The 26,264-nt window shown below is 47.9% G+C and overlaps 2 protein-coding genes across 3 annotated transcripts in view; one reads left to right on the top strand and one right to left on the bottom strand.

Moving 5' to 3' along the window:
- LOC144593236 (D-serine dehydratase) overlaps positions 1-26,264 on the top strand; it is a 555,040-nt gene that overhangs the window by 275,090 nt on the left and 253,686 nt on the right. The gene's annotated exons all lie outside the window — the stretch shown is intronic.
- The window catches only part of kif9 (kinesin family member 9), an 85,995-nt gene that overhangs the window by 26,965 nt on the left and 32,766 nt on the right, over positions 1-26,264 (bottom strand). The window contains exons 8-14 of the mRNA XM_078398344.1: positions 25,867-26,014; positions 24,522-24,586; positions 19,552-19,629; positions 16,258-16,326; positions 12,740-12,844; positions 7,376-7,431; positions 2,870-2,960 (exon numbers count right to left, since the gene is read on the bottom strand). Coding sequence (XP_078254470.1) covers positions 2,870-2,960; positions 7,376-7,431; positions 12,740-12,844; positions 16,258-16,326; positions 19,552-19,629; positions 24,522-24,586; positions 25,867-26,014 — 612 coding nt within the window. The remainder of the gene's footprint in view (positions 1-2,869; positions 2,961-7,375; positions 7,432-12,739; positions 12,845-16,257; positions 16,327-19,551; positions 19,630-24,521; positions 24,587-25,866; positions 26,015-26,264) is intronic.

The raw sequence follows: 26,264 nt of genomic DNA, 5'->3' as shown, positions 1-26,264 counted from the left end.
AACGGTAATGCTCAACAGATGCTTAGCCCATTGTAAAATGTTCCTCGTCAGCAGAGTCTGAGGATTGCTCGTGAGCATCTGCTCTCTACCCCGGCCACTCCCTCTTCTCCCCTCTCCCATCAGGCAAGAAGCACAGAAGTGTGAAAACGCACACAGAAATCGTGGGGTTGGTTATAATTGCACAATCATATGATGGAGCTTGAGTCCTGGACCGCCCATATTGAAGCAACAGCCAAAGAAGGCACACCAACCCCTCTACTCCCTGAGAAAGTTCAGCGAGTCCCCAACAACTCTCACCAACTTCTACAGATGCGTCACAGAAAGTGTTTTATCAATAGACAATAGACAATAGGTGCAGGAGGAGGCCATTTGGCCCTTCGAGCCAGCACTGCCATTCAATGTGATCATGGCTGATCATTCTCAATCAGTACCCCCGTTCCTGCCTTCTCCCCATACCCCCTGACTCCGCTATCCTTAAGAGCTCTATCTAGCTCTACTCTTGAATGCATTTAGAAAATTGGCCTCCACTGCCTTCTGAGGCAGAGAATTCCACAGATTCACAACTCTCTGACTGAAAAAGTTTTTCCTCATCTCAGTTCTAAATGGCCTACCCCTTATTCTTAAACTGTGGCCCCTTGTTCTGGACTCCCCCAACATTGGGAACATCACATGCATCCATCACAGCTTGGTTTGGGAACAACTCCATCCAAGACCGCAAGGAATCGCAGAGAGTTGTGGACGCGGCGCAGAGCCTCACACAAACCAGCCTCCCTTCCACTGACTCCATCTACACCTCACACTGCCTCGGCAAGGCCAGCAGCATCATCTAGTCCAACCTCGCTCGGTCACTCCCTCTTCTCCCCTCACCCAACAGGCAAAAGGTACAGAAGTGTGAAAACGCACACCTCCAGATTCAGGGGGCAGTTTCTTCCCAGCTGTTATCAGGCAACTGGACCGTCTTATCACCAACTAGAGAGCGGTCCTGACTTACCATCTACCTCATTGGAGACCCTTGGACTATCTACAACTGGACTCTACTGTACTTTATCTTGCATTAAACGTTGTTCCCTTTATCCTGTATCTGCACACTCTGGACGGCTTGATTGTAATCATGTATAGTCTTCCGCTGATTTGAATAGCACAAAACAAAAAAGCTTTTCACTCTCCCTCAGTACCTCGGCCGGGGCAAGGGGGACGTTGATAATGAGTACTTTTCTGACTTTGACGGCCAGAAACGTGGCAACTCTTCGCGTACTTTGTGTATTGTACGCAAAACAGAGAAGTTCACTGCACCTCGGTACATGTGACAACAAAGTATGTAGAGGAAGGAACTGCAGGTGCTGATTTAAACCGTAGATAGACACAAAAAGCTGGAGTAACTCAGCGGGTCAGACAGCATCTCTGGAGAGAAGGAATTGGTGACGTTTCCGTGTCGAGACCCTTCTTCAGACTGAGGGGAGAGGGAAACGAGAGGTATAGACGGTGACATAGAGAGAAAAGGAACAAACGAATGAAAGATACGCAATGAAGAAATGATAATAAAGGAAACTGGCCAATGTTAGCTGTGGGCTAGGTGAAAACGAGTTACAGACAATGAAACTCAACAGGACGACATTGAAACTGTACAATGACTAGGGTGGAGAGAGAGAGAGAGAGAGAGAGAGAGAGAGAGAGAGCGAGAGAGAGAGAGAGAGAGAGAGAGAGAGAGAGAGAGAGAGAGAGAGAGAGAGAGAGAGAGAGAGAGAGAGAGAGAGAGAGAGAGAGAGAGAGAGAGAGAGGAGAGAGAGAGAGAGAGAGAGAGAGAGAGAGAGAGAGAGAGAGAGAGAGAGAGAGAGAGAGAGAGAGAGAGAGAGAGAGAGAGAGAGAGAGAGAGAGAGAGAGAGAGAGAGAGAGAGAGAGAGAGAGAGAGAGAGAGAGAGAGAGAGAGAGAGAGAGGATGCAAGGGTTACTTGAACTTAGAGAATTCAATATTCATACCACTTGGTTTTAAGCTGCCCAAGCGAAATATGAGATGCTGTTCCTCCAATTTGCGCTGGGCCTCACTCTGATAATGGAGGAGGCCAAGGCCAGAAAGGTCAGTGTGGGAATGAGAAGGGGAATTAAAGTGTTTGGCAACCGGGAGATCACAGACGCCCAAGCGGACCAAGAGAAGGTATTATTCAATCATTGAATCTTAACATTGAAGTGGTTTTTTTTGTGATAATATTTAGGATAGCAAGCCGAAAGCTATCTCTGTCAATAACTGCAACTTCTGCAGTTGTACAGGGCCCTAGTGAGACCGCACCTGGAGTACTGTGTGCAGTTTTGATCTCCAAATTTGAGGAAGGATATTCTTGCTATTAAGGGCGTGCAGCGTAGGTTTACTAGGTTAATTCCCGGAATGGCGGGACTGTCGTATGTTGAAAGACTGGAGCGACTAGGCTTGTATACACTGGAATTTAGAAGGATGAGAGGGGATCTTATTGAAACATATAAGATTATTAAGGGGTTGGACACGTTAGAGGCAGGAAACATGTTCCCAATGTTGGGGGAGTCCAGAACCAGAGGCCATAGTTTGAGAATAAGGGGTAGGCCATTTAGAACGGATATGAGGAGAAACGTTTTCAGTCAGAGAGTTGTAAATCTGTGGAATTCTCTGCCTCAGATGGCAGTGGAGGCCAATTCTCTGAATGCATTCAAGAGAGAGCTAGATAGAGCTCTTAAGGATAGCGGAGTCAGGGGGTATGGCGAGAAGGCAGGAACGGGGTACTGATTGAGAATGATCAGCCATGATCACATTGAATGGCGGTGCTGGCTCGAAGGGCCGAATGGCCTCCTCCTGCACCTATTGTCTATTGTAACGTTATCTCTTAGGACTGTGCACACTCACCGGGTCAGCCGTGTAGCTGGTTTCTCTATTCACTTTATCAATAAGGATGTATTTCATCCTCAACGATGCCTCTATTTCCTGTTCCTGTTGCCTTTGAGTAACAAAGAGAAAGGTTGTTATTTTGACAACGAATGGTATGTTAGCATTCATAGCAAGAGGATTTGAGTATAGGAGCAGGGAGGTTCTGCTGCAGTTGTATAGGGCCTTGGTGAGACCGCACCTGGAGTACTGTGTACAGTTTTGGTCTCCTAATCTGAGGAAAGACATTCTAGCCTTAGAGGGAGTACAGAGAAGGTTCACCAGATTGATCCCTGGGATGGCAGGACTTTCATATGAAGAAAGACTGGATAGACTGGGCTTATACTCGCTGGAATTTAGAAGACTGAGGGGGGATCTTATTGAAACATATAAATTCTTAAGGGGTTGGAGAGGCTGGATGCGGGAAGATTGTTCCTGATGTTGGGGAAGTCCAGAACCAGTGGTCACAGCTTAAGGATAAGGGGGAAGTCTTTTAGGACCGAGATCAGAAAACATTTCTTCACACAGAGAGTGGTGAGTCTGTGGAATTCTCTGCCGCAGAAGGTAGTTGAGGCCAGTTCATTGGCTATATTTAAGAGGGAGTTAGATGTGGCTCTTATGGCTAAAGGGATCAGGGGGTATGGCGAGAAGGCAGGTACAGGTTACTGAGCTGGATGATCAGCCATGATCATATTGAATGGCAGTGCAGGCTCGAAGGGCTGAATGGCCTACTCCTGCACCTATTTTCTATGTTTCTATGTTTCTATGAACTGAAATTTGTTGGGAATTATGAAAACATTCACTGTCCCACATCATGTTACACGCAAGGTTAATTTCTTCATGCACCTTCTTTTGATATTTCGAAGGTATCACAAAATGCTGGAGTAACTCAGCGGGTCAGGCAGCATCTGGGAGAGAGGGAATGGGTGACGTTTCGGTTCGAGACTCTTCTTTTGCTACTTGTTCCTTATCGCAATGGTGAAACTAAAAGAACATATTTCAGCAAAAAAAAGAAAACGGGCGGCACGGTGGCGCAGCGGTAGAGTTGCTGCCTCACAGCGCCAGAGACCCGGGTTCGATCCTGACTACGGGTGATGTCTCTACGGAGTTTGTACATTCTCCCCGTGTCCGCATTTTCTCCGGGTGATCCGGTTTCCTCCAACACTCCAAAGCTGTGCAGGTTTGTAGGTTAATTGGCTTCTGTAAAATTGTAAATTGTACGGGCGGTCACGGTGGCGCAGCGGTAGAGTTGCTGCCTTACAGCGAATGCAGCACCGGAGACTCGGGTTCGATCCTGACTACGGGCGCCGTCTGTACGGAGTTTGTACGTTCTCCCCGTGACCTGCGTTAGTTTTCTCCGGGTGCTCCGGTTTCCTCCCACACTCCAAAGACGTACAGGTATGTAGGTTAATTGACTGGGTAAATGTAAAAATTGTCCCTAGTGTGTGTAGGATAGTGTTAGTGTGCGGGGATCGCTGGGTGGCGCGGACTCGGTGGGCCGAAGGGCCTGTTTCCGCGCTGTATCTCTAAATCTAAAAAAAATCTAAAGTCCCTAGTGTGTGGGATGGTGCGAGTGTACAGGGTGATTGCTTGTCGGCATGGGCTCGGTGGGCCGATGGGCCTGTTTCCGAGCTGTATCTCAAAAGTCTAAAGTAAATGTAAAGACTAAAGAAGACGAGTTTACCTTACAGGAGAGGAAACTACTGACCAGACATTTTGTTTCATGTTGGCCAAAGAGAGTCATAAGGTCATTAGTGATAGGGAAATAGGCCATTCGGCCCATCAAGTCTCCCCCGCCATTCAATCATGGCTAATCTATCTCTCCCTCCGAACCCCATTCTCCTGCCTTCTCCCCATAGCCCCTGACACCCGTGCTGATCAAGAATCTATCTACCTCTGTCTTAAAGGCGTGAGAGACAGCTGCAAGTACAGAAAGGTGAACAGAATAGACAGGGTCGGGGGGAACAAAGGCAGGGGTGGTCAGGCAGATGTGGCTGCTGCATCTACACGGGAAACAATCTGCAGACGTCTGAAGTGTTGGCAGCACAAGTACTGATGGAAATAGTGGCAGGGTTAAATACACTGGAATTTAGAAGGATGAGAGGGGATCTTATCGAAACGTATAAGATTATTAAGGGGTTGGACACGTTAGAGGCAGGAAACATGTTCCCAATGTTGGGGGAGTCCAGAACCAGGGGCCACAGTTTAAGAATAAGGGGTAGGCCATTTAGAACTGAGATGAGGAAAAACTTTTTCAGTCAGAGAGTTGTAAATCTGTGGAATTCTCTGCCTCAGAAGGCAGTGGAGGCCAATTCTCTGAATGCATTCAAGAGAGAGCTAGATAGAGCTCTTAAGGATAGCGGAGTCAGGGGGTACGGGGAGAAGGCAGGAACGGGGTACTGATTGAGACTGATCAGCCATGATCACATTGAATGGCGGTGCTGGCTCAAAGGGCCGAATGGCCTCCTACTGCGTCTATTGTCTATTGTCTATTGTCTATTGTCTATTGTCAGCCGCAGACGTAGAGAAAGACACTGATGTATTTAAACAAAGACAGCAGTGGGTGCAGGGACCCCAGGGTGGGTGCAGGGACCCCAGGGTGGGTGCAGGGACCCCAGGGTGGGTGCAGGGACCCCAGGGTGGGTGCAGGGACCCCAGGGTGGGTGCAGGGGGAGAGATCTTTTGTCGTTTTTAGTTTAGTTTAGAGATTCAGCACGGTAACAGGCCCTTCGGCCCACCGAGTCCAAGCCGACCAGCGATCCCCGCACACTAACGCTATCCTACACACACTAGGGACAAATTACATTTATACCAAGCCAATTAACCTGCAAACCTGTACGTCTTTGGAGTGTGGGAGGAAACCGAAGATCTCGGAGAAAACCCACGCGGTCACGGGGAGAACGTACAAACTCCGTACAGGCAGCGCCCGTAGTCGGGATGGAACCCGGGTCTCTGGCAGCAACTCTCCCGCTTATGGGGGTGGGTGCAGAGAGAAATGGGGGGGCAAGGGGAGATGGGGGGGGGGGGCAGGGGGAGATGGGGGATGGGTGTGTGGGGGGAGATGGGGGTGGGTGTGTGGGGGAGATAGGGGTGGGTGCAGAGAGAGATGGGGATGGGTGTGTGGAGGGATAGTGGTGGGGTGTGTGCGTGTGTGGGGGGAGATGGGGGTGGGTGCAGAGAGAGATGGGGGATGGGTGTGTGGGGAGAGATGGGGGGAGTGGGGAGAGATGGGGGGCAGGGGGAGATGGGGATGGGTGTGTGGAGGGATAGTGGTGGGGTGTGTGGGTGTGTGGGGGGAGATGGGGGTGGGTGCAGAGAGAGATGGGGGATGGGTGTGTGGGGAGAGATGGGGGGCAGGGGGAGATGGGGATGGGTGTGTGGAGGGATAGTGGTGGGGTGTGTGGGTGTGTGGGGGGAGATGGGGGTGGGTGCAGAGAGAGATGGGGGATGGGTGTGTGGGGAGAGATGGGGGGCAGGGGGAGATGGGGATGGGTGTGTGGAGGGATAGTGGTGGAGTGTGTGGGTGTGTGGGGGGAGATGGGGGTGGGTGCAGAGAGAGATGGGGGATGGGTGTGTGGGGAGAGATGGGGGGCAGGGGAGATGGGGATGGGTGTGTGGAGGGATAGTGGTGGGGTGTGTGGGTGTGTGGGGGGAGATGGGGGTGGGTGCAGAGAGAGATGGGGGATGGGGGGTGTGAGGGGAGATGGAGGGAGTGGGGGGAGATGGAGGATGGGGGGAGATGGTGGGGATGGGTGTGTGGGGGGGACATGATGGTGTTTGGCACAGTCATTGTGGGCCGAAGGGCCTGTCCCTGTGCTGTGCTGTGTTCCCTCATCTTCTAACTCTGACTGTGTGTTGAATGGCCTCCAGGTAATTAATGGCCAAGTGCGCTGAATGTGCCAGTGTTGCTGAATCACGCCTCATCTGATCCGCGGAGTGTACGTTGTCACCTTCCCCTCGCTAACAATGACCGACAGGCGCTCCTCGACTTACAATGGGGTCACCTTCCGATAAACCCATCGTAAACCGAAAATATCGTAAGGCGAAAACGCATTTAATACACCTGATCACGTGGCCGGGGGCTCGCTGCGGCTCGCTGCCGTTGCCCAGCGTTTGCATCATCGTAAAGTCGAAATATCGTAAGTCAAAACATCGTAAGTCGAGGAGCATCTGTATTCTACATTTTCCTTAATCTACGTCTCCCTTGGTGCCTTGTTTTCACACTTTACCCTTCCATATCTCTGCGTCTTCCTCTCCCCTGACTCCCAGTCTGAAGAAGGGTCTTGACCAGAAACATTGCCACCCATTCCTTCTCTCCAGAGATACTGCCTGTCCCGCTGAGTTACTCCAGCATCCCGTGCCTATCGTCAGTGTATTTGTTGGAGGTTTTCCATTGCTTCCCTCCTGGGAGTGTTTTATTTGCAGGGAACCATTAAACTTAACGTGCACGCAGTTATTCGGAAATGAGGAACATACATCGAAACTTACTGTAGAATAACCTTGAATTGTGCAAAGGTCTCGCGGAGTTGCCTGACATTTGTAATCTATCGTTGAAAAGAATTGGAGCAATGTTAACTTGCACATAATCACCACAAACAATTGCTTCATTATCTGTATACGGTTATAATTCCTGTGAAGAACTTTTTCACCCAGTGAATCTGTGGAATTCTCTGCCTCAGAAGGCAGTGGAGGCCAATTCTCTGGATGCTTTCAAGAGAGAGCTAGATAGAGCTCTTGAAGATAGTGGAGTCAAGGGATAGGGGGAGAAGGCAGGAACGGGGTACTGATTGTGGATGATCAGCCATGATCACAGTTTATGGTGGTGCTGGCCTGAAGGGTCGAATGGCCTCCTCCTGCATTTATTGTCTATTGTCTATTGTCTAATTTCATTCCCTGCCACAGATATTTTTTAAAGTCATCTTTGAGAACTGAATTCACATATTTGTCCAAAGATAGACGCAAAAAGCCGGAGTAACTCAGCAGGTCAGACAGGAAAGGAATGGGTGACGTTTCGGGTCGAGACCCTTCTTCAGACTGAATTCTCTGTTCAGTTCAGTCGAGTCGATTGAGACCCGAAACATCACCCATTCCTTCTCTCCAGAGATGCTGCCTGTCCCACTGAGTCACTCCAGCATTTTGTATCACTATTCAGATCTCAACAAACATTGACATATTTGTAGCTGCTCGGTGGCACAGCAGTAGAGCTACTGCCTTACAACACCCGGGTTCCATCCTGACTACGGGTGCTGCACTGTACAGAGTTTGTACGTTCTCCCCGTGACCTGCATGGGTTTTCTCTGAGATCTTCGGTATCATCCCACACTCCAAAGACGCACAGATTTGTAGGTTAATTGGCTTGGTATAAATGTAAAGTCGTCCCTAGTGTGTGTAGGATAATGTTAGTGAGCGGGGATCGCTGGGCGGTGCGGACTCGGTGGGCCGAAGGGCCTGTTTCCGCGCTGTGTCTCTAAACTAAACTAAACTAATTTGTCCTGCTGCCTGTCCCCGCTGAGTTACTCCAGTATTTTGTGTCTATCTTCAGTGTAAACCAGCATCTGCAGTTCCTTCCTACATATACACCGATCAGCCAAAACATTATGACCACTGACAGGTGAAGTGAATAACATTGATTATCTTGTTACAATGGCACTTGTGAAGGGGTGGGATATATTAGGCAGCAAGTGAACAGTCAGTTCTTGAAGTTGACTTGTTGGATGCAGGAGAAATGGGCAGGAGTAAAGACCTGAGCGACTTTGACAAGGGCCAAATTGTTATAACCAGACGACTGGGTCATAGAAACATAGAAACATAGAAAATAGGTGCAGGAGTAGGCCATTCGGCCCTTCGAGCCTGCACCGCCATTCAATATGATCATGGCTGATCATCCAGCTCAGTAACCTGTACCTGCCTTCTCTCCATACTCCCTGATCCCTTTAGCCACAAGGGCCACATCTAACGCCCTCTTAAATAGAGCATCTCTGAAACGGCAAGGCTTGTGGGGTGCTCCCGGTCAGCAGTGGTGAGTACCTACCGACAGTGGTCCGAGGAGGGACAAACCACAAACCGGCGACAGACAGGGTGTTGGGCGCCCAAAGCTCATCGATGCGCGAGGGCAACGAAGGCTATCCCGTCTGGTCCGAACCGACAGAAGGTCGACTGTGGCACAAGTCACAGAAAATGTTAATGGTGGTCACGGGAGGAATGTGTCACAATACACAGTGCATCGCACCCTGCTGCGTATGGGGCAGCACACGGAGGACCAACAGCATATTAGGCAGGTGGTCATAATGTTTTGGCTCATCAGGTCATAATGTTTTGGCTGATCGGTGTATTTGTAACTGCTTTCATGGCTCTATTACACTTCCTTACTGATGCTAGTTTGATTCACATTGGAAATGTGTGATCATTTTGTTGAAGATTTCTCCTCTGAGACTGGACTGCGTTCTAAAACAAGTAATGGACCATTCTGAGACAGAGAATCTAATGAAGGCTAAATCCTTTCACATCATTGCTGTTCGTTATAATGTCAAACAATAGACAATAGACAATAGGTGCAAAAAGTTTTTCCTCATCTCCGTTCTAAATGGCCTACCCCTTATTCTTAAACTGTGGCCCCTGGTTCTGGACTCCCCCAACATTGGGAACATGTTTCCTGCCTCTAACGTGTCCAACCCTTAATAATCTTATACGTTTCGATAAGATCCCCTCTCATCCTTTTAAATTCCAGTGTATACAAGCTAATTTTGCCCACTAATCTCCAATGTGGGACCTTTGGAAGGCTTTCTGAAAGTCGAGGTACACCACATCCACCAGCTCACCCCAGTCAATTTTCCTAGTTACATCCTCAAAAAATTCCAGTAGATTTGTCAAGCATGATTTCCCCTTCGTAAATCCATGCTGACTCGGAACGATCCTGTTACTGCTATCCAAATGCTCCGCAATTTCGTCTTTTATAATTGACTCCAGCATCTTCCCCACCACTGATGTCAGACTAACTAGTCTATAATTTCCCGTTTTCTCTCTCCCTCCTTTCTTAAAAAGTGGGACAACATTAGCTACCCTCCAATCCACAGGAACTGACCCTGAATCTATAGAACTTTGGAAAATTATCACCAATGCGTCCACAATTTCTAGAGCCACCTCCTTAAGTACACCTGTAGATTTATTAAACATGCTTTTCCTTTCATAAATCCATGCTGACTCTGTCCAATTATCCCATTACCTTGACAACAGATTCCAGCATTTTCACTCTCATTGATGCCAGGCTAACTGGTCTATACTTTTTTTTCCTCCCCCTTTCATATGGACTACCCTCTTCAGCGGGTAGTCCATAGAGCTCAGAAGACTATGGGAACACAGCTACCAGCCTTGGAGGGCATCTACAACACACGATGCCTCAGGAAAGCCACCAGCATCCACAAAGACTCCTCACACCCCTGCAACAGTCTGTTCAAACTCCTTCCATCGGGCAGACGATACAAGGCCTTCTACGCCCGCACCTCCAGACTCAGGAACAGCTTCATCCCCAGGGCCATAGCTGCTGTGAACCGGTCCTGCTGAGCCCGGATGGTCACATCGCACAGTGATCCGGCACAGACCTACTTGCACTTTATTCTGTTTTAAATCTGTTTCCAATTTTGTTTCACTGGGTTGTTTAAATTAATATTGATTAGCTAATTTTATTGATTGCATCGTATGGGAGGCGCATTCCCAATCTCGTTGTACCCCTGTACAATGACAATAAAGATATATTGTATTGTATTGTATTGTACAAATACTTGGCTTGCACTTGCAGATTGTTAAATCGATGGAGTTTTGGAAGACGCTAACCACAAACCCCTGGAGGCAGATCTTCAGAATTTCCCAGCTGTTATCAGGCAACTGAACCATCCTACTGCAACCAGAGAGCGGTCCTGAACTACTATCCACCTCATCGGACTATCTTTGATCGGATTTTACTGGCTTTACCTTGCACTGAATGTTATTCTCCTGTCATATATCTGTACGCTGCGATAGATGTAATTGTAATCGTGTAATCATGCACCCGTAGTCAGGATGGATTTAGATTTAGAGATACAGCGCAGAAACAGGCCCTTCGGCCCACCGGGTCCGCGCCGCCCAGCGATCCCCGCACACTAACACTATCCTACACCCACTAGGGACATTTTTTACATTTACCAAGCCAATTAACCTACAAACCTGCACGTCTTTGGAGTGTGGGAGGAAACCGAAGATCTCGGAGAAAACCCACGCAGGTCACGGGGAGAACATACAAATTCCGTACAGACGGCGCCCGTAGTCAGGATCGAACCTGAAGTTCTCTGTAAGGCAGCAACTTTACCGCCGCGCCACCGTGCCACTGCGCCACGCTACAAAGATGTAAATGTTGAGATCTGAAGAGTGACACAAAATGCTGGAGTGATTCAGCGGGACAGGCAGCTCAATTGTAATCGTGTATTGTTTTTCCGCTGGCTGGTTAGCGCGCAACAAAAGCTTTTCGCTGTACCTCGGTACAGGTGACAGTAAACTAAACTGTCCAGAACCAGGGGCCACACAGTCTAAGAATAAAGGGGAGGCCATTTAAAACTGAGGTGAGAAGAAACTTTTTCACCCAGAGAGTTGTGAAATTGTGGAATTCTCTGCCACAGATGGCAGTGGAGGCCGATTCACTGGATGGATTTAAAAGAGAGTTAGACAATAGACAATAGGTGCAGGAGTAGGCCATTCGGCCCTTCGAGCCAACGCCACCATTCAATGTGATCATGGCGAGATAGAGTTAGATAGAGCTCTAGGGGGCTAGTGGAATCAAGGGATGTGGGGAGAAGGCAGGCACGGGTTACTGATTGTGGACGATCAGCCATGATCGCAATGAAAGGCGGTGCTGGCTCGAAGGGCCGAATGGCCTCCTCCTGCACCTATTTTCTATGCTTCTATGTTAAACTGAACTGAACAGAGAATTTATCAGCTTTCATATTCATTTTCATAATACTTTTGTTTTCTTGACCTGTGCTAATTCCTTTCAGCTATTCGTTGACTTTAGTCCAGTCTTTACTGTGCATCTTTCCCTTGGCTCTACCTATTGTACTTTGAGGAGATTCCGAGCCCGAGCCCGAGCCCGCCCTAGTTCTGTTTTCATTGTCCTCCAGATTAATTTTCCTGATTGTGTGCCTCCTTCTCACCTTCCCCGTAGCTAACAATGAACCATTCTGCATTTCCTTACCATTGTCTGTCGTTCTCACACCTTACCCCTCCATATCTCTAGTCTCCCTCTCCACTGACACTCAGTCTGAAGAAGTCACCCATTCCTTCTTTCCAGAGATTGGGGCGGTCACGGTGGCGCAGCGGTAGAGTTGCTGCCTTACAGCGAATGCAGCACCGGAGACCTGGGTTCAATCCTGACTACGGGCGCTGTCTGTACGGAGTTTGTACGTTCTCCCCGTGACCTGCGTGGGGTTTCTCCGAGATCTTCGGGTTTCCTCCCACACTCCAAAGACATACAGGTATGTAGGTTAATTGGCTTGGTAAATGGAAAAATTGTCCCTCGTCCGTTAATGTGCGGGGATCGCTGGTCGGCGCGGACCCGGTGGGCCGAAAGGGTCTGTTTCCGCGCTGTATCTCTAAAGGCTAAGCTCTCTGGTCCTAGACTCTCCCACCAGTGGAAACATCCTTTCCACGACCACTTTATCTGTGCCTTTCATGATTACATGATTACAATCGAGCCATTTACTGTGCAGATAAGATAAGGGGAATAACCTCTAGTGCAAGGTAATGCCAGCAAAGTCCCATCACGGACGGACTGCCATTTTGGTGTATGTTTTGTCTAACTGTTGTTAGGAGCTGTCAGATACTCACGTTAATCTCGTCGACCGTCCCTTCCAAGTACCTACAGATTTGAGCTTTAATGTCTCGGATCTGATTTGCAGTTAAGGTTTCGTAGTTGACCAGTCGGCGGTTATCCTGTGAGAGAAAGGGTCATATTTCACTTGACGGGACAAAATTACAGCAATATTTAAATCGATAACTAGACAAAAACAAAAACCAGGATAGGGCAATATTCTATTACTTGAGTTTACTTTGGGAGGATATCATTCGATAGTCAAAGGTCCACTCCTCAATAGCCAGTGAGAACAGTTGGGCGCCTACTCAATACACAACCTGATATCGAGGGGTGAGCACTGAACAGAAATACTGAGATGGTACTTAATATCCAAAGACAATTACAGGAATCTGTATGAGGAAAGATTGAAAAGACTAGGCTTGTATTCACTGGAGTTTAGAAGGATGAGAGGGGATCTTATAGAAACATATAAAGTTATAAAAGGACTGGACAAGCGAGATGCAGGAAAAATGTCCCCAATGTTGGGGGAGTCCAGAACCAGGGGCCACACAGTCTTAGAATAAAGGGGAGGCCATTTAAAACTGAGGTGAGAGGGAACCTTTTCACCCAGAGAGTTGTGAATTTGTGGAATTCTCTGCCACAGAAGGCAGTGGAGGCCAAATCACTGGATGGATTTAAGAGAGAGTTAGATAGAGCTCTAGGGGCTAGTGGAATCAAGGGATATGGGGAGAAGGCAGGCACGGGTTACTGATTGTGGACGATCAGCCATGATCACAATGAATGGTGGTGCTGGCTCGAAGGGCTGAATGGCCTCCTCCTGCACCTATTTTCTATGTTTCTATGAATGGCGTCAAGGAAAGAGCGTTCACATGGCGGCCCTGTTTCCACCAATTTTTCCACCACCACACGCAAGAAGCACAAGTAGTGCAAGATGGATGCTGAGAAGTGTGACAATTTCTAATCTTGTGACGTGGACTCGATAAGAAACAGACTACAGGAATACATGAGGTGGATGTACACAGAGCTGCACAAAAACATGATTTGATAACTAAGAGTAAACTACAAAAATACAAAATTGGGCATTTAGTGAACACGTAATGACCAGACCTAATTACTGGGAGATAGTATTTTACATCCAGCGCACATTGCTTGAGTATAAACGACAACGTTAAGTGAAAGACACAGAGCACTGGAGTAGCTCAGCAGGTCAGGCAGCATCTCTGCAGAATATGGATCGGTTGACATTTTGGATCGGGAACTTTCTCAAAGGTTTCCAATCCAAAACGTCAACCTATCCATGTTCTCAAGGTCATAAGTGATAGGCGCAGAATTAGGCCATTCGGCCCATCAAGTCTACTCCGCCATTCAATCATGGCTGATCTATCTCTCCCTCCTAACCCCATTTTCCTGCCTTCTCCCCGTAACCTCTGACACCCAGGGGTGCAGGGCTGCCGGACAGAGCTCACCGGAACGCCCCTCCGGCTCCTCTGGAAAACCCCCCCCCCAAAATAAACAGCGGGGAATTTAACAGCGATCGCTCCGACACCAGTGACAGACAGCTCAGGCACCTAAACAATTAGCACTGAAAGACTGGAGCGACTAGGCTTGTATACACTGGAATTTAGAAGGATGAGAGGGGATCTTATCGAAACGTATAAGATTATTAAGGGGTTGGACACGTTAGAGGCAGGAAACATGTTCCCAATGTTGAGGGAGTCCAGAACAAGTGGCCACAGTTTAACAATAAGGGGTAGGCCATTTAGAACTGAGATGAGGAAAAACATATTCAGTCAGAGAGTTGTGAATCTGTCGAATTATCTGCCTCATAGAAACATAGAAAACATAGAAAATAGGTGCAGGAGTAGGCCATTCGGCCCTTCGAGCCAGCACCGCCATTCAATATGATCATGGCTGATCATCCAGCTCAGTAACCTGTACCTGCCTTCTCTCCATACCCCCTGATCCCTTTAGCCACAAGGGCCACATCTAACTCCCTCTTAAATATAGCCAATGAACTGGCCTCAACTACCTTCTGTGGCAGAGAATTCCACAGACTCACCACTCTCTTTGTGAAGAAATGTTTTCTCATCTCAGTCCTAAAAGACTTCCCCCTTATCCTTAAGCTGTGACCCCTGGTTCTGGACTTCCCCAACATCGGGAACAATCTTCCCGCATCTAGCCTCTCCAACCCCTTAAGAATTTTATATGTTTCTATAAGATCCCCCCTCAGTCTTCTAAATTCCAGCGAGTATAAGCCTCAGAAGGCAGTGGAGGCCAATTCTCTGAATGCATTCAAGAGAGAGCTAGATAGAGCTCTTAAGGATAGCGGAGTCAGGGGGTATGGGGAGAAGGCAGGAACGGGGTACTGATTGAGAATGATCAGCCATGATCACATTGAATGTCGGTGCCGAATGGCCTCCTCCTGCACCTATTGTCTATTGCTAACATCCATACTAAACAAGAATCTGTCTATCTCTGCCTCAAATATATCCACTGATATATTTGTTCTCCACTGTTCTCCAGAGATGCTGCCTGACTGAGTTATTCCAGCGCTTTGTGTCCTTTTCTGTAAACCAGCATCTGCAGTTACTCCCGAAAGTCAAGAGAATGTCTAGGATATATGTCAATATCTAGAACATAACTAAAGGTATATTACAGAAATATGCTTCAAGGTCGTCAGCGGGACTTACCGGAATATAAGGGTCAAGCGGCAAACATGTAACACTGATATAATATTGAAATGTTTGAAGAAAATATTGGTGTGCAAATGTTATCGCAAGGCTGCCGAGAGATGTAAAGAATAGAACAAAGCCAATGTACAATAAGCACTCTCCAGCCAAGCTTTATCAACTTCAAAGATCATACTCTCATAGGCGGCACGGTGGCGCAGTGGTAGAGTTGCTGCCTTACAGCGAATGCAGCGCCGGAGACTCAGGTTCGATCCTGACTACGGGCGCCGTCTGTACGGAGTTTGTACGTTCTCCCCGTGACCTGCGTGGGTTTTCTCCGAGATCTTCGGTTTCCTCCCACACTCCAAAGACGTGCAGGTTTGTAGGTTAATTGTCTTGGTAAATGTAAAGATAATTGTCCCTAGTGGGTGTAGGATAGTGTTAATGTGCGGGGATCGCTGGGCGGCGCGGACCCGGTGGGCCGAAGGGCCTGTTTCTGCGCTGTATCTCTAAATCTAAAAATCTAAAAAATCATATTCAAAACCAATCATACTCAAACCTTCTGTACTATTACTTGCGCGATCAAACGTGATACAAAGGATTTAACGTATCACACAATGCTGGAGTAACTCAGCAGGTCAGGCAGCATCTCAGGAGAGAAGGAATGGGTGACGTTTCGGGTCGAGACCCTTCTTCCGACTGACGTCTGAAGAAGGGTCTCGACCCGAAACGTCACCCATTCCTTCTCTCCTGAGATGCTGCCTGACCTGCTGAGTTACTCCAGCATTTTGTGATACCTTCGATTTGTACCAGCATCTGCAGTTATTTTCCTCCACCAAAGGATGTAACGTGATATATCTCACCAGAATGTTGTACATCGCCAGCTCGTCCTGCAGTACCTGGACATCATTCTGAAGCTTATGAATTAGTTTCTGGAACAAAAATAAAATATGTAACCCAGTTAGGGATGAGATATTAATTTTCTTTCCACTAAAGTTCATTTAGTTTAGTGTAGGTTAGTTTATAGATACAGCACGGAAACAGGCCCTTCAGCCCTCCGAGTCCACACCGACCAGGAGGAGGCCATTCGGCCCTTTGAGCCAGCACCGCCATTCATTGTGATCATGGCTGATCGTCCACAATCAATACCCCGTGCCTGCCTTCTCCCCATATCCCTTGATTCCACTAGCCCCTAGAGCTCTATCTAACTCTCTCTTAAATCCATCCAGTGAATTGGCCTCCACTGCCCTCTGTGGCAGAGAATTCCACAAATTCACAAACTCTGCGTGAAAAAGTTTCATAGAGTTGTGAATTTGTGGAATTCTCTACCACAGAGGGCAATGGAAGCCAAAATCACTGGATGGATTTAAGAGAGAGTTAGATTTACATTTATACCAAGCCAATTAGCCTACAAAGCTGTACGTCTTTGGAGTGTGGGAGGAAAACTGGTTCTATCCTACACACTAGGAACAATTTACAGAAGGCAATTAAAGTCCATGCGTAATACTTGGTTTCAGAGCTTTTATTAACAGCAACCCTTCTACCTCCACCAAACCTACAACATCATCTAGAAGGACAAGAGTATCATGCCTTTGGAAATATCATCACCTCTAGCTTTAACTCCCACTTCGATATCACCCTGGTTTGCACATGGGCAATTGTTTTTTCATTGAGTTTACTTTAGTTTATATATACAGTGTGGAAACAGGCCCTTCGGTCCATCCAGTCCACACCGACCAGCGATCATCCATAAAATAGTTCCATTTTACATATTAGGGACAATTTGCGGAAGACAATTAACCTACAAACCTGCACGTCTTTGGACTGTGGGAGGAAACCGGAGCACCCGGAGAAAGCCCACGCGGTTACAGGGAGAACGTGCAAACTCCACACAGTCAGCCCCCACAGGCAGGTTGAGGACCTAAGTGTAATAATGTTGTATAATAGACAATAGACAATAGGTGCAGTAGGAGGCCATTCGGCCCTTCGAGCCAGCACCACCATTCACTGTGATCATGGCTGATCATGCTCAATCAGTACCCCGTTCCTGCCCTCTCCCCATACCCCCTGACTCTGCTATCCTTAAGAGCTCTATCTAGCTCTCTCTTGAATGCATTCAGAGAATTGGCCTCCACTGCCTTCTGAGGCAGAGAATTCCACAGATTCACAACTCTCTGACTGAAAAAGTTTTTCCTCATCTCAGTTCTAAATGGCCCACCCCTTATTCTTAAACTGTGGCCCCTTGTTCTGGAATAACACAGAAACAGATCCACTGGCCCAAAACGCTTATGCTGATATTTCTGCCCATCTACAATAAATTTATTTAGAGACTAGCTTTACATTTCAAACCCAATCTGATCTCCCCGAGTGTCATAGTCAGACTAGTAAAGCACATGTCCGTGTTGACATCAGCAGGGCATCATAGATACAGCAGCACATCACAGTGTTGCAGCTGGTAAAACCGCAGCCTCACAGCGCCAGAGACCAGGGTTTCATTTGACCTTGGGTGCTGTCTGTATGTGGAGTTTGCACGCTCTCAAGTTAGGAAAAGGGGACGTACAACGAGATCTGGGTGTCCTAGTGCATCGGTCACTGAAAGGAAGCATGCAGGTACAGCAGGCAGTGAAGAAAGCCAATGGAATGTTGACCTTCATAACAAGAGGAGTTGAGTATAGGAGCAAAGAGGTCGTTCTGCAGTTGTACAGGGCCCTAGTGAGACCGCACCTGGAGTACTGTGTGCAGTTTTGGTCTCCAAATTTGATGAAGGATATTCTTGCTATTGAGGGCGTGCAGCGTAGGTTTACTAGGTTAATTCCCGGAATGGCGGGACTGTCATATGTTGAAAGACTGGAGCAACTAGGCTTGTATACACTGGAATTTAGAAGGATGAGAGGGGATCTTATCGAAACGTATAAGATTATTAAGGGGTTGGACACGTTAGAGGCAGGAAACATGTTCCCAATGTTGGGGGAGTCCAGAACAAGGGGCCACAGTTTAAGAATAAGGGGTCGGCCATTTAGGACGGAGATGAGGAAAAACCTTTTTCAGTCAGAGAGTTGTGAATCTGTGGAATTCTCTGCCTCAGAAGGCAGTGGAAACCAATTCTCTGAATGCTTTCAAGAGAGAGCTAGATAGAGCTCTTAAGGATAGCGGGGTCAGGGGGTATGGGGAGAAGGCAGGAACGGGGTACTGATTGAGAATGATCTGCCATGATCACATTGAATGGTGGTGCTGGCTCGAAGGGCCGAATGGCCTCCTCCTGCACCTATTGTCTATTGTCTATTGTCTAAATTAAACCTTTCATTTATATGAATTCTACACTACTCTCAGTTAAATTCTATGTTTCCTAATTATCCATTAACTCATCACAGAAACACACGGCCTTAAACTGGGCATGATCGCCATACTGCCATGCTTCAGTTATAAGTTCATAAGTGATAGGAGTAGAATTAGGCCATTCGGCCCATCAAGTCCACTCCGCCATTCAATCGTGGCTGATCTATCTCTCCCTCCTAGCCCCGTTCTCCTGCTTTAACTTTACATTCGAACAGATCCGCAAATGAAAAACACTTTTTCTTTTTGGAGAAGAACTTGTTGAACAATTGAAAAACCAAAAAAGTCTAACTTCTTCCATTTCTTATCAAAGGCCAGACTTCCTGCCACCCTCACTGATGCCGCCCGATTTGCTGAGTATTGCGAGCAGACTTAAAAAAAAAAAAAGAAACTAGGCATTGGGTCATAGATTGTTCCACTCAATATCAATCACGGCGTATTATATTAGTAATCAGCTTTCATGGGATGTGGAAGTATTTCAAGTGAGAAATAATTTTTTGAAGGGCAGCACAGCGGAGGTGCTGCCTTACAGCGCCAGAGACCCGGGTTCAATGCTGACTATGGGTGCTGTCTGTGTGGAGTTTGTACGTTCTCCCTGTGACCTGTGTGTGTTTTCTCCGGGTGCTCCGGTTTCCTCCCATACTCCAAAGACGTACAGGTTTGTAGGTCAATTGGCTTGTGTAAATTGTAACTTGTCCCTGGTGTGCAGGATAGCGCTAGTGTACAGTGTGATCGCCGGCCGGCGTGGACTCAGTGGGCTGATGGGCCTGTTTCCATGATCTATGTCTAAGGTCTAAACATAATCAACGAGTCATACTCCTTACCATGGGGTCAGTGTACACATTAGCAACAGGCTCAGCTGGTATACACTTCATTCTTGAGGCAAACCGGAGTGTCGATAGCTGAAAGGAAAGAACGATATTATCAGCTACAGAGGTTCATTTAGACTTATGGAGTCACATGGCATAGAAACAGACCCAAAATGCTGGAGTAACTCAGCGGGTCAGGCAGCATCTCGGGAGAGAAGGAATGGGTGACGTTTTGGGTCGAGACCCTTCGAACCAAAACGTCACCCATTCCTTCTCTCCCGAGATGCTGCCTGGCCCGCTGAGTTACTCCAACATTTTGTGTATACCTTCGATTTGAACCAGCATCTGCACTTTTATTCCCACAGAAACAGACCCATCAGCCTAACTCGTCCATGCTGACCAAGATGCCCCATCTAAAGCAAGTCCTATTTGCCTGTGTTAAACCGATATCCCTCCAGGTTGCTTACCAACATTTCCAGGAAGCCTTCGGTAAGGTGCCGCACGTCAGGCTACCGGGGAAGATGAGTGCCCACGGTATTGAAGGGAAGATACTCGCATGGATAGCAGGATGGCAGAAGCCAAAGAGGTGCAATAAAAGGTGCTTTCTCAGGTTGGCTGCCTGTGACTAGCGGAGTCCCGCAAGGGGTCAGTGCTGGGGCCGCTTCTCTTCACGTTGTATACTCATGATTTGGATAAGGGGATTGAAGGCTTTGTGGTGGCCAAGTTTGCAGGTGATGCCAAGACAGGCGGAGGGACAGGCAAGTGTAGAGGAAGCAAGGACTCTGCATGAAGACTCGGACAGGTTGGGAGAGTGGGCAGAGAAGTAAGTGGCCGGTGAAATTCAGTGCAGCAAAGTGCGGAGTCATGCATGTTGGTAATAAGCACTAAGGCGTAGATCATTTTTCTAAATTGAGAGAAAATCCAGGAATCGGAGGTGCAAAGGGAATTAGCTGACGTAGGACTCCCAGAAAGTTAATTTGCAAGTCAAATTGGTAGTAAGGAAGGCAAATTCAATGCTAGCATCTATATCAAAAGGACAGGAATACAAAAATAGAAATATGATGCTGAGGCTCTATCAGGCTCTGGTCAGGCCGTATTTGGATTACTGTGAGCAAATTTGGGCCCAATATCCGAGGAAGGATGTGATGGCTCTGGAGAGGGTCCAGGGGAGGTTTACAAGAACGATCCCAGGAGTAACCTCATGGATAATTACCAAATAGTGAGCGGCCTGGATAGTGGACGTGGAGAGGATGTTTCCACTAGTGGGAGAGTCTAGGACCAGGGGGCACAGCCTCAGAATTAAAGGACGTTCCTTTGGGAAGGAGGTGAGGAGGAATTTCTTTAGTCAGAGGGTGGTGAATCTGTGGAATGCATTGCCACAGAGGGCTGTGGAGGCCAGGTCAATGGATTTTTTTTAAAGGCAGAGATGGATTCTTGATCAGAACAGTTGTCAGGGGTTATGGGGAGAAGGCAGGAGAATGGGGTTAAGATGGAAAGATAGGTCAGCCATGATTGAATGGTGGGGTAGACGATGGGGCGAATGGCCTAATTCTGCTCCACGCACTTATGAAGCAGCATCTCTGGAGAACATGGATGGATGACGTTTCTGGCTAGACCCTTCTTCCATGTAAACTAGTAGATGTAGTTCCTTGTTTCTACATTTTGACCACTCCACTGTGAGAGCTCCTCAAGGTATGCCTACTTTGAAGAAGTTCTCCTCCTCTCTCCGGGGATCCAGAGATGCTGCCTGACCTGCTGGGTTATTCCAGCACTTTGTGTCCACGGTGGCGCGGCGGTAGAGTTGCTGCCTTATGTAACATCTCCAAGTTTGCGGATGACACAAAGCTGGGTGGCAGTGTGAGCTGCGAGGAGGATACAATGAGGCTGCAGGGTGACTTGGATAGGTTGGGTGAGTGGCCAAATGCATGGCAGACGCAGTATAATGTGGATAAATGTGAGGTTATCCACTTTGGTGGCAAGAACGGGAAGGCAGATTATTAGCTGAATGGTGTCAGATCTGAATGGTGCAACGAGAGCTGGATGTACATCAGTGAAAGTAAGCATGCAGGTACAGCAGGCAGTGAAGAAAACCAATTGGCCTTCATAGCGAGAGGATTTGAGTACAGGAGCAAGGGGGTCCAACTGCAGTTGTACAGGGCCCTGATGAGACCGCACCAGGAGTACTGTGTGCAGTTTTGGTCTCCTTATTTGAGGTAGGTCATTTTTGCTATTGAGGGAGTGTAGCGTAGGTTCACCAGGTTAATTCCCGGGATGGTGGGACTGACATATGATGAAAGAATGGGTCGACTGGTCTTATATTCACTGGAATTGGCCGCGGGACCTAACATCGCCCGGCGCGGCATGGCCGCGGGATTTTTCATCGCTGGTGCGGCTCGGCCGCTGGACTTAACAGTGCCCGGTGCGGCTCGGCCGCGGGGCCTTCCATCGCCCGGTGCGGCTTGGCTGCGGGGCCTTCCATCGCCCGGTGCGGCTCGGCCGCGGGACTTAGCTGCGCACGGCTCGGCCGCGGGGCCTTCCATCGCCCGGCTCGGCCGCGAGACGTTTCAGCGCCCGGTGCGGCTCGGCCGCGGGGACTTCCATCCCCTTGCGGGGTCTGTGCGGGCCGGTCGGGGACGAGCTGTCTGTCCGTGGGCGTGGGGAAGAGAGTGGAAGTTTTGTTGCCTCCATCACAGTGAGGGGGTGTTTGGAGTCACTGTGATGGACGTTTGTGTTGGGGTCATGCGTCTTGTGTTCTTTTTTTTTGTGTGACTGCTATGTAATTTCATTCGGTGCCTTGGTACCGAATGACAAATAAAGCTCTGTTGACTGTTGACTGTTGATTTAGAAGGATGAGAGGGGATCTTATAGAAACGTATAAAATTATTAAGGGATTAGACAGGCTAGATGCAGGAAAAATGTTCCCGATGTTGGGGGAGACCAGAACCAGGGGTCACAGTTTAAGAATAAGGGGTAGGCCATTTAGGACTGAGATGAGGAAAAACTTTTTCACCCAGAGAGTTGTGAATCTGTGGAATTCTCTGCCATAGAAGGCAGTGGAGGCCAATTCACTGGATGTATTCAATAGACAATAGACAATAGACAATAGGTGCAGGAGTAGGCCATTCAGCCCTTCGAGCCAGCACCGCCATTCAATGCGATCATGGCTGATCACTCTCAATCAGTACCCCGTTCCTGCCTTCTCCCCATACCCCCTCACTCCGCTATCCTTAAGAGCTCTATCCAGCTCTCTCTTGAAAGCATCCAACGAACTGGCCTCCACTGCCTTCTGAGGCAGAGAATTCCACACCTTCACCACCCTCTGACTGAAAAAGTTCTTCCTCATCTCCGTTCTAAATGGCCTACCCCTTATTCTCAAACTGTGGCCCCTTGTTCTGGACTCCCCCAACATTGGGAACATGTTATCTGCCTCTAATGTGTCCAATCCCCTAATTATCTTATATGTTTCAATAAGATCCCCCCTCATCCTTCTAAATTCCAGTGTATACAAGCCCAATCGCTCCAGCCTTTCAACATACGACAGTCCCGCCATTCCGGGAATTAACCTAGTGAACCTACGCTGCACGCCCTCCATAGCAAGAGAGAGTTGGATAAAGCTCTTGGGGCTAATGGAATCAAGGGATAAGGGGAGAAAGCAGGAACGGGGTACTGATTCTGGATGCTCAGCCATGATCATATTGAATGGCGGTGCTGGCTCGAAGGGTCAAATGTCCTATTCCTGCACCTATTTTCTATGTTTCTATGTATCTGTTAATCTCCACTTTAGAAATATCCAATGACTTGGCCTCCACAGCCGTCTGCGGCAATGAATTCCACAGATTCACCACCCTCTGGGCTAAAGAAATTCCTCCTCATCTCCTACGTAAAGGAGCGTGTGAAAGGAATCTTGGGATTCCCCGCCTAACAGCATTGTACAAGACGGTTTCAACGTGAAATCTCACTGTCACATCGCTAAATGATTAAGTGGACTCATTGGGCCCAAACCTCTCCTGCATTGGTGCAGCACCCTCTCCTTCCCCCACCCCTCTCTCCACAACCCCCCCCCCCCCTCCCCTCTACCTTCTCCCCCACTCCCCTCTCCTCCCCTCCTCCCTCCCCCTCCCCTCCTTTTAAACTTTAAAATGTGAATAACTTTAAAAATATGAAAACGATTTCAATAAAACTACTTGCATTATCACTAAAGTGACAATGGTGAGTAAGGTGGGCCTAAAATTGTTGCGCTATCATGCACCGTTTTGGCTGAGGTTCAGTCACAAACAAGATGACAAACGAGAGTTTTCGTATATAGACGAATGTCTCATGCTATCCACTTTGCTGCTGTAACACTGCAAATTTCCCCGGTGTGGGACAAATAAAGGAATATATTATTATTATTATTATTATTATTAAAGCACAAAACGAGAAGGCCATTAAATGCTGGCTCTCAAATGTCTTTCACAATCCGATGTTGAAAGGCTGGAGCAATTAGGCTTGTATACACTGGAATTTAGAAGGATAAGGGGGGGTCTTATTGAAACATATAAGATAATTAGGGGATTGGACACATTAGAGGCAGGAAACATGTTCCCAATGTTGGGGGAGTCCAGAACAAGGGGCCACAGTTTAAGAATAAGGGGTAGGCCATTTAGAATGGAGATGAGGAAGAACTTTTTCAGTCAGAGAGTGGTGAAGGTGTGGAATTCTCTGCCTCAGAAGGGAGTGGAGGCCAGTTCGTTGGATGCTTTCAAGAGAGAGCTGGATAGAGCTCTTAAGGATAGCGGAGTGAGGGGGTATGGGGAGAAGGCAGGAACGGGGTACTGATTGAGAGTGATCAGCCATGATCGCATTGAATGGCGGTGCTGGCTCGAAGGGCTGAATGGCCTACTCCTGCACCTATTGTCTATTGTCTATTGTCTATTGTCTATTAGTTTAACAACACACACCCAGAGGAACCATCACACATCCATATTTTCCAATACGGCCCTTACCGTTTCTTCGATTTGAGTATCTTCTCCGTAGATGTTGGCCACCAAGATGGTGTTGCAGGTCCCACCTAGAGGGTGTTGACAAGTGGAGCTGATTTACTATTGCAGGTTAAATCTGAAAGTTGACACGTTATGCAACTTACAATTTACTGTTAGCAAATTGGGAGATGAATGTAATTTACCTACCCACTCACTGGACGATAAACAAAAAGTGTCTGAACAAATCACACAAATGGACAATAGAAATGCATGAAAATATAACGTGTAGGAAGATAGACACAAAATGCTGGAGTAACTCAGCGGGACAGGCAGCATCTCTGGAGAGAAGGAACAGGCAACGTTTTCTGGTCGGGACCCTTCTTCAGACTCGAGTCCGGGGAAAGGGAAGCGATGGAATCAAAACATGTCGGAATATTGCCTAGAAATTGGCAGCTACCTCCTTTGGAGTCGTTTGTTCAATGGTGTGTTACTGGGAAATTAAATAGCAGATGAGGTGGATTTCGGGCGGCACACTGAAGCAGTGGTTGAGTCTGAAGAAGGGTCTCGACCCGAAACGTCACCCATTCCTTCTCTCCCGAGATGCTGCCTGACCTGCTGAGTTACTCCAGCATTTTGTGAATAAATACCTTCAGTGGTTGAGTTGCTGCCTTAGAGCGCAAGAGACCCGGGTTCCATCCTGACTTTCTACTTTAGACTAGAGATGCAGTGCGGAAACAGGCCCTTCGGCCCACTAACAACGTGCCAACCAGCCATCACCCCATACACCAGCACATTGTTTTTTTACAGAGGCCAATGAACCTACAACTCTGTACGTATTTGGAATGTGGGAGGAAACCGGAGCACCGGGAGAAAACCCACGCAGGTCACGGGGAGAACGTACAAACTCCGTACAGACAGCGCCCGTAGTCGGGATCGAACCAGGGTCTCTGGTGCTAAGACAGCAACTCTACCGATGCGCCACCGTGCCGCACCATAGTTCATTTCATTTTTCATTTCGAGATACAGCGCGGAAACAGGCCCTTCGGCCCACCGGGTCCGCGCCGCCCAGCGATCCCCGCACATTAACACTATCCTACACACACGAGGGACAATTTTTACATTTACCAGTCAATTAACCTACATACCTGCACGTCTTTGGAGTGTGGGAGGAAACCGAAGATCTCGGAGAAAACCCACGCGGGTCACGGGGAGAACGTACAAACTCCGTACAGACGGCGCCCGTAGTCAGGATCGAACCTGAGTCTCCGGCGCTGCATGCGCTGTGAAGCAGCAACTCTACCGCTGCGCCACCGTGCCGCCCCAAAGTTCATTCCATTATTCCCCACTGTTTCTACATCAGCAAGCTTACCTATGGAATCCTTCAGTGCGTGTGTAAGTTTGCTCTGCCTGAAGGGAATGTGCCCTCTCTTAGAATCGCCAAGAGCAATAATGGTCTGCTCAAGGAAGGAGAGTGACTTATTGATGTACATAGCTTCACGCATCACCTGTCCTTCAGACTGTAATAACAAAGAAGATGTTAATGCAAGTTTAAGGGATTCTATATCATGGATGTGTTTTTATTTTTTTTTAAAGTGTGGTTTCCACTGGAGCGCCTAGGCTTGTATACACTGTATAGGAATTTAGAAGGATAAGAGGGTATCTTATCGAAACGTATAGGATTATTAAGATTATTAAGGGGTTGTTCACGTTAGAGGCAGGAAACATGTTCCCAATGTTGGGGGAGTCCAGAACCAGGGGACACACACA

This window comes from Rhinoraja longicauda, chromosome 4, assembly GCF_053455715.1.
Source record: "Rhinoraja longicauda isolate Sanriku21f chromosome 4, sRhiLon1.1, whole genome shotgun sequence".
In the NCBI taxonomy this organism is placed as follows: domain Eukaryota; kingdom Metazoa; phylum Chordata; class Chondrichthyes; order Rajiformes; family Arhynchobatidae; genus Rhinoraja; species Rhinoraja longicauda.
This window is presented reverse-complemented; position numbering and strand designations above follow the sequence as displayed.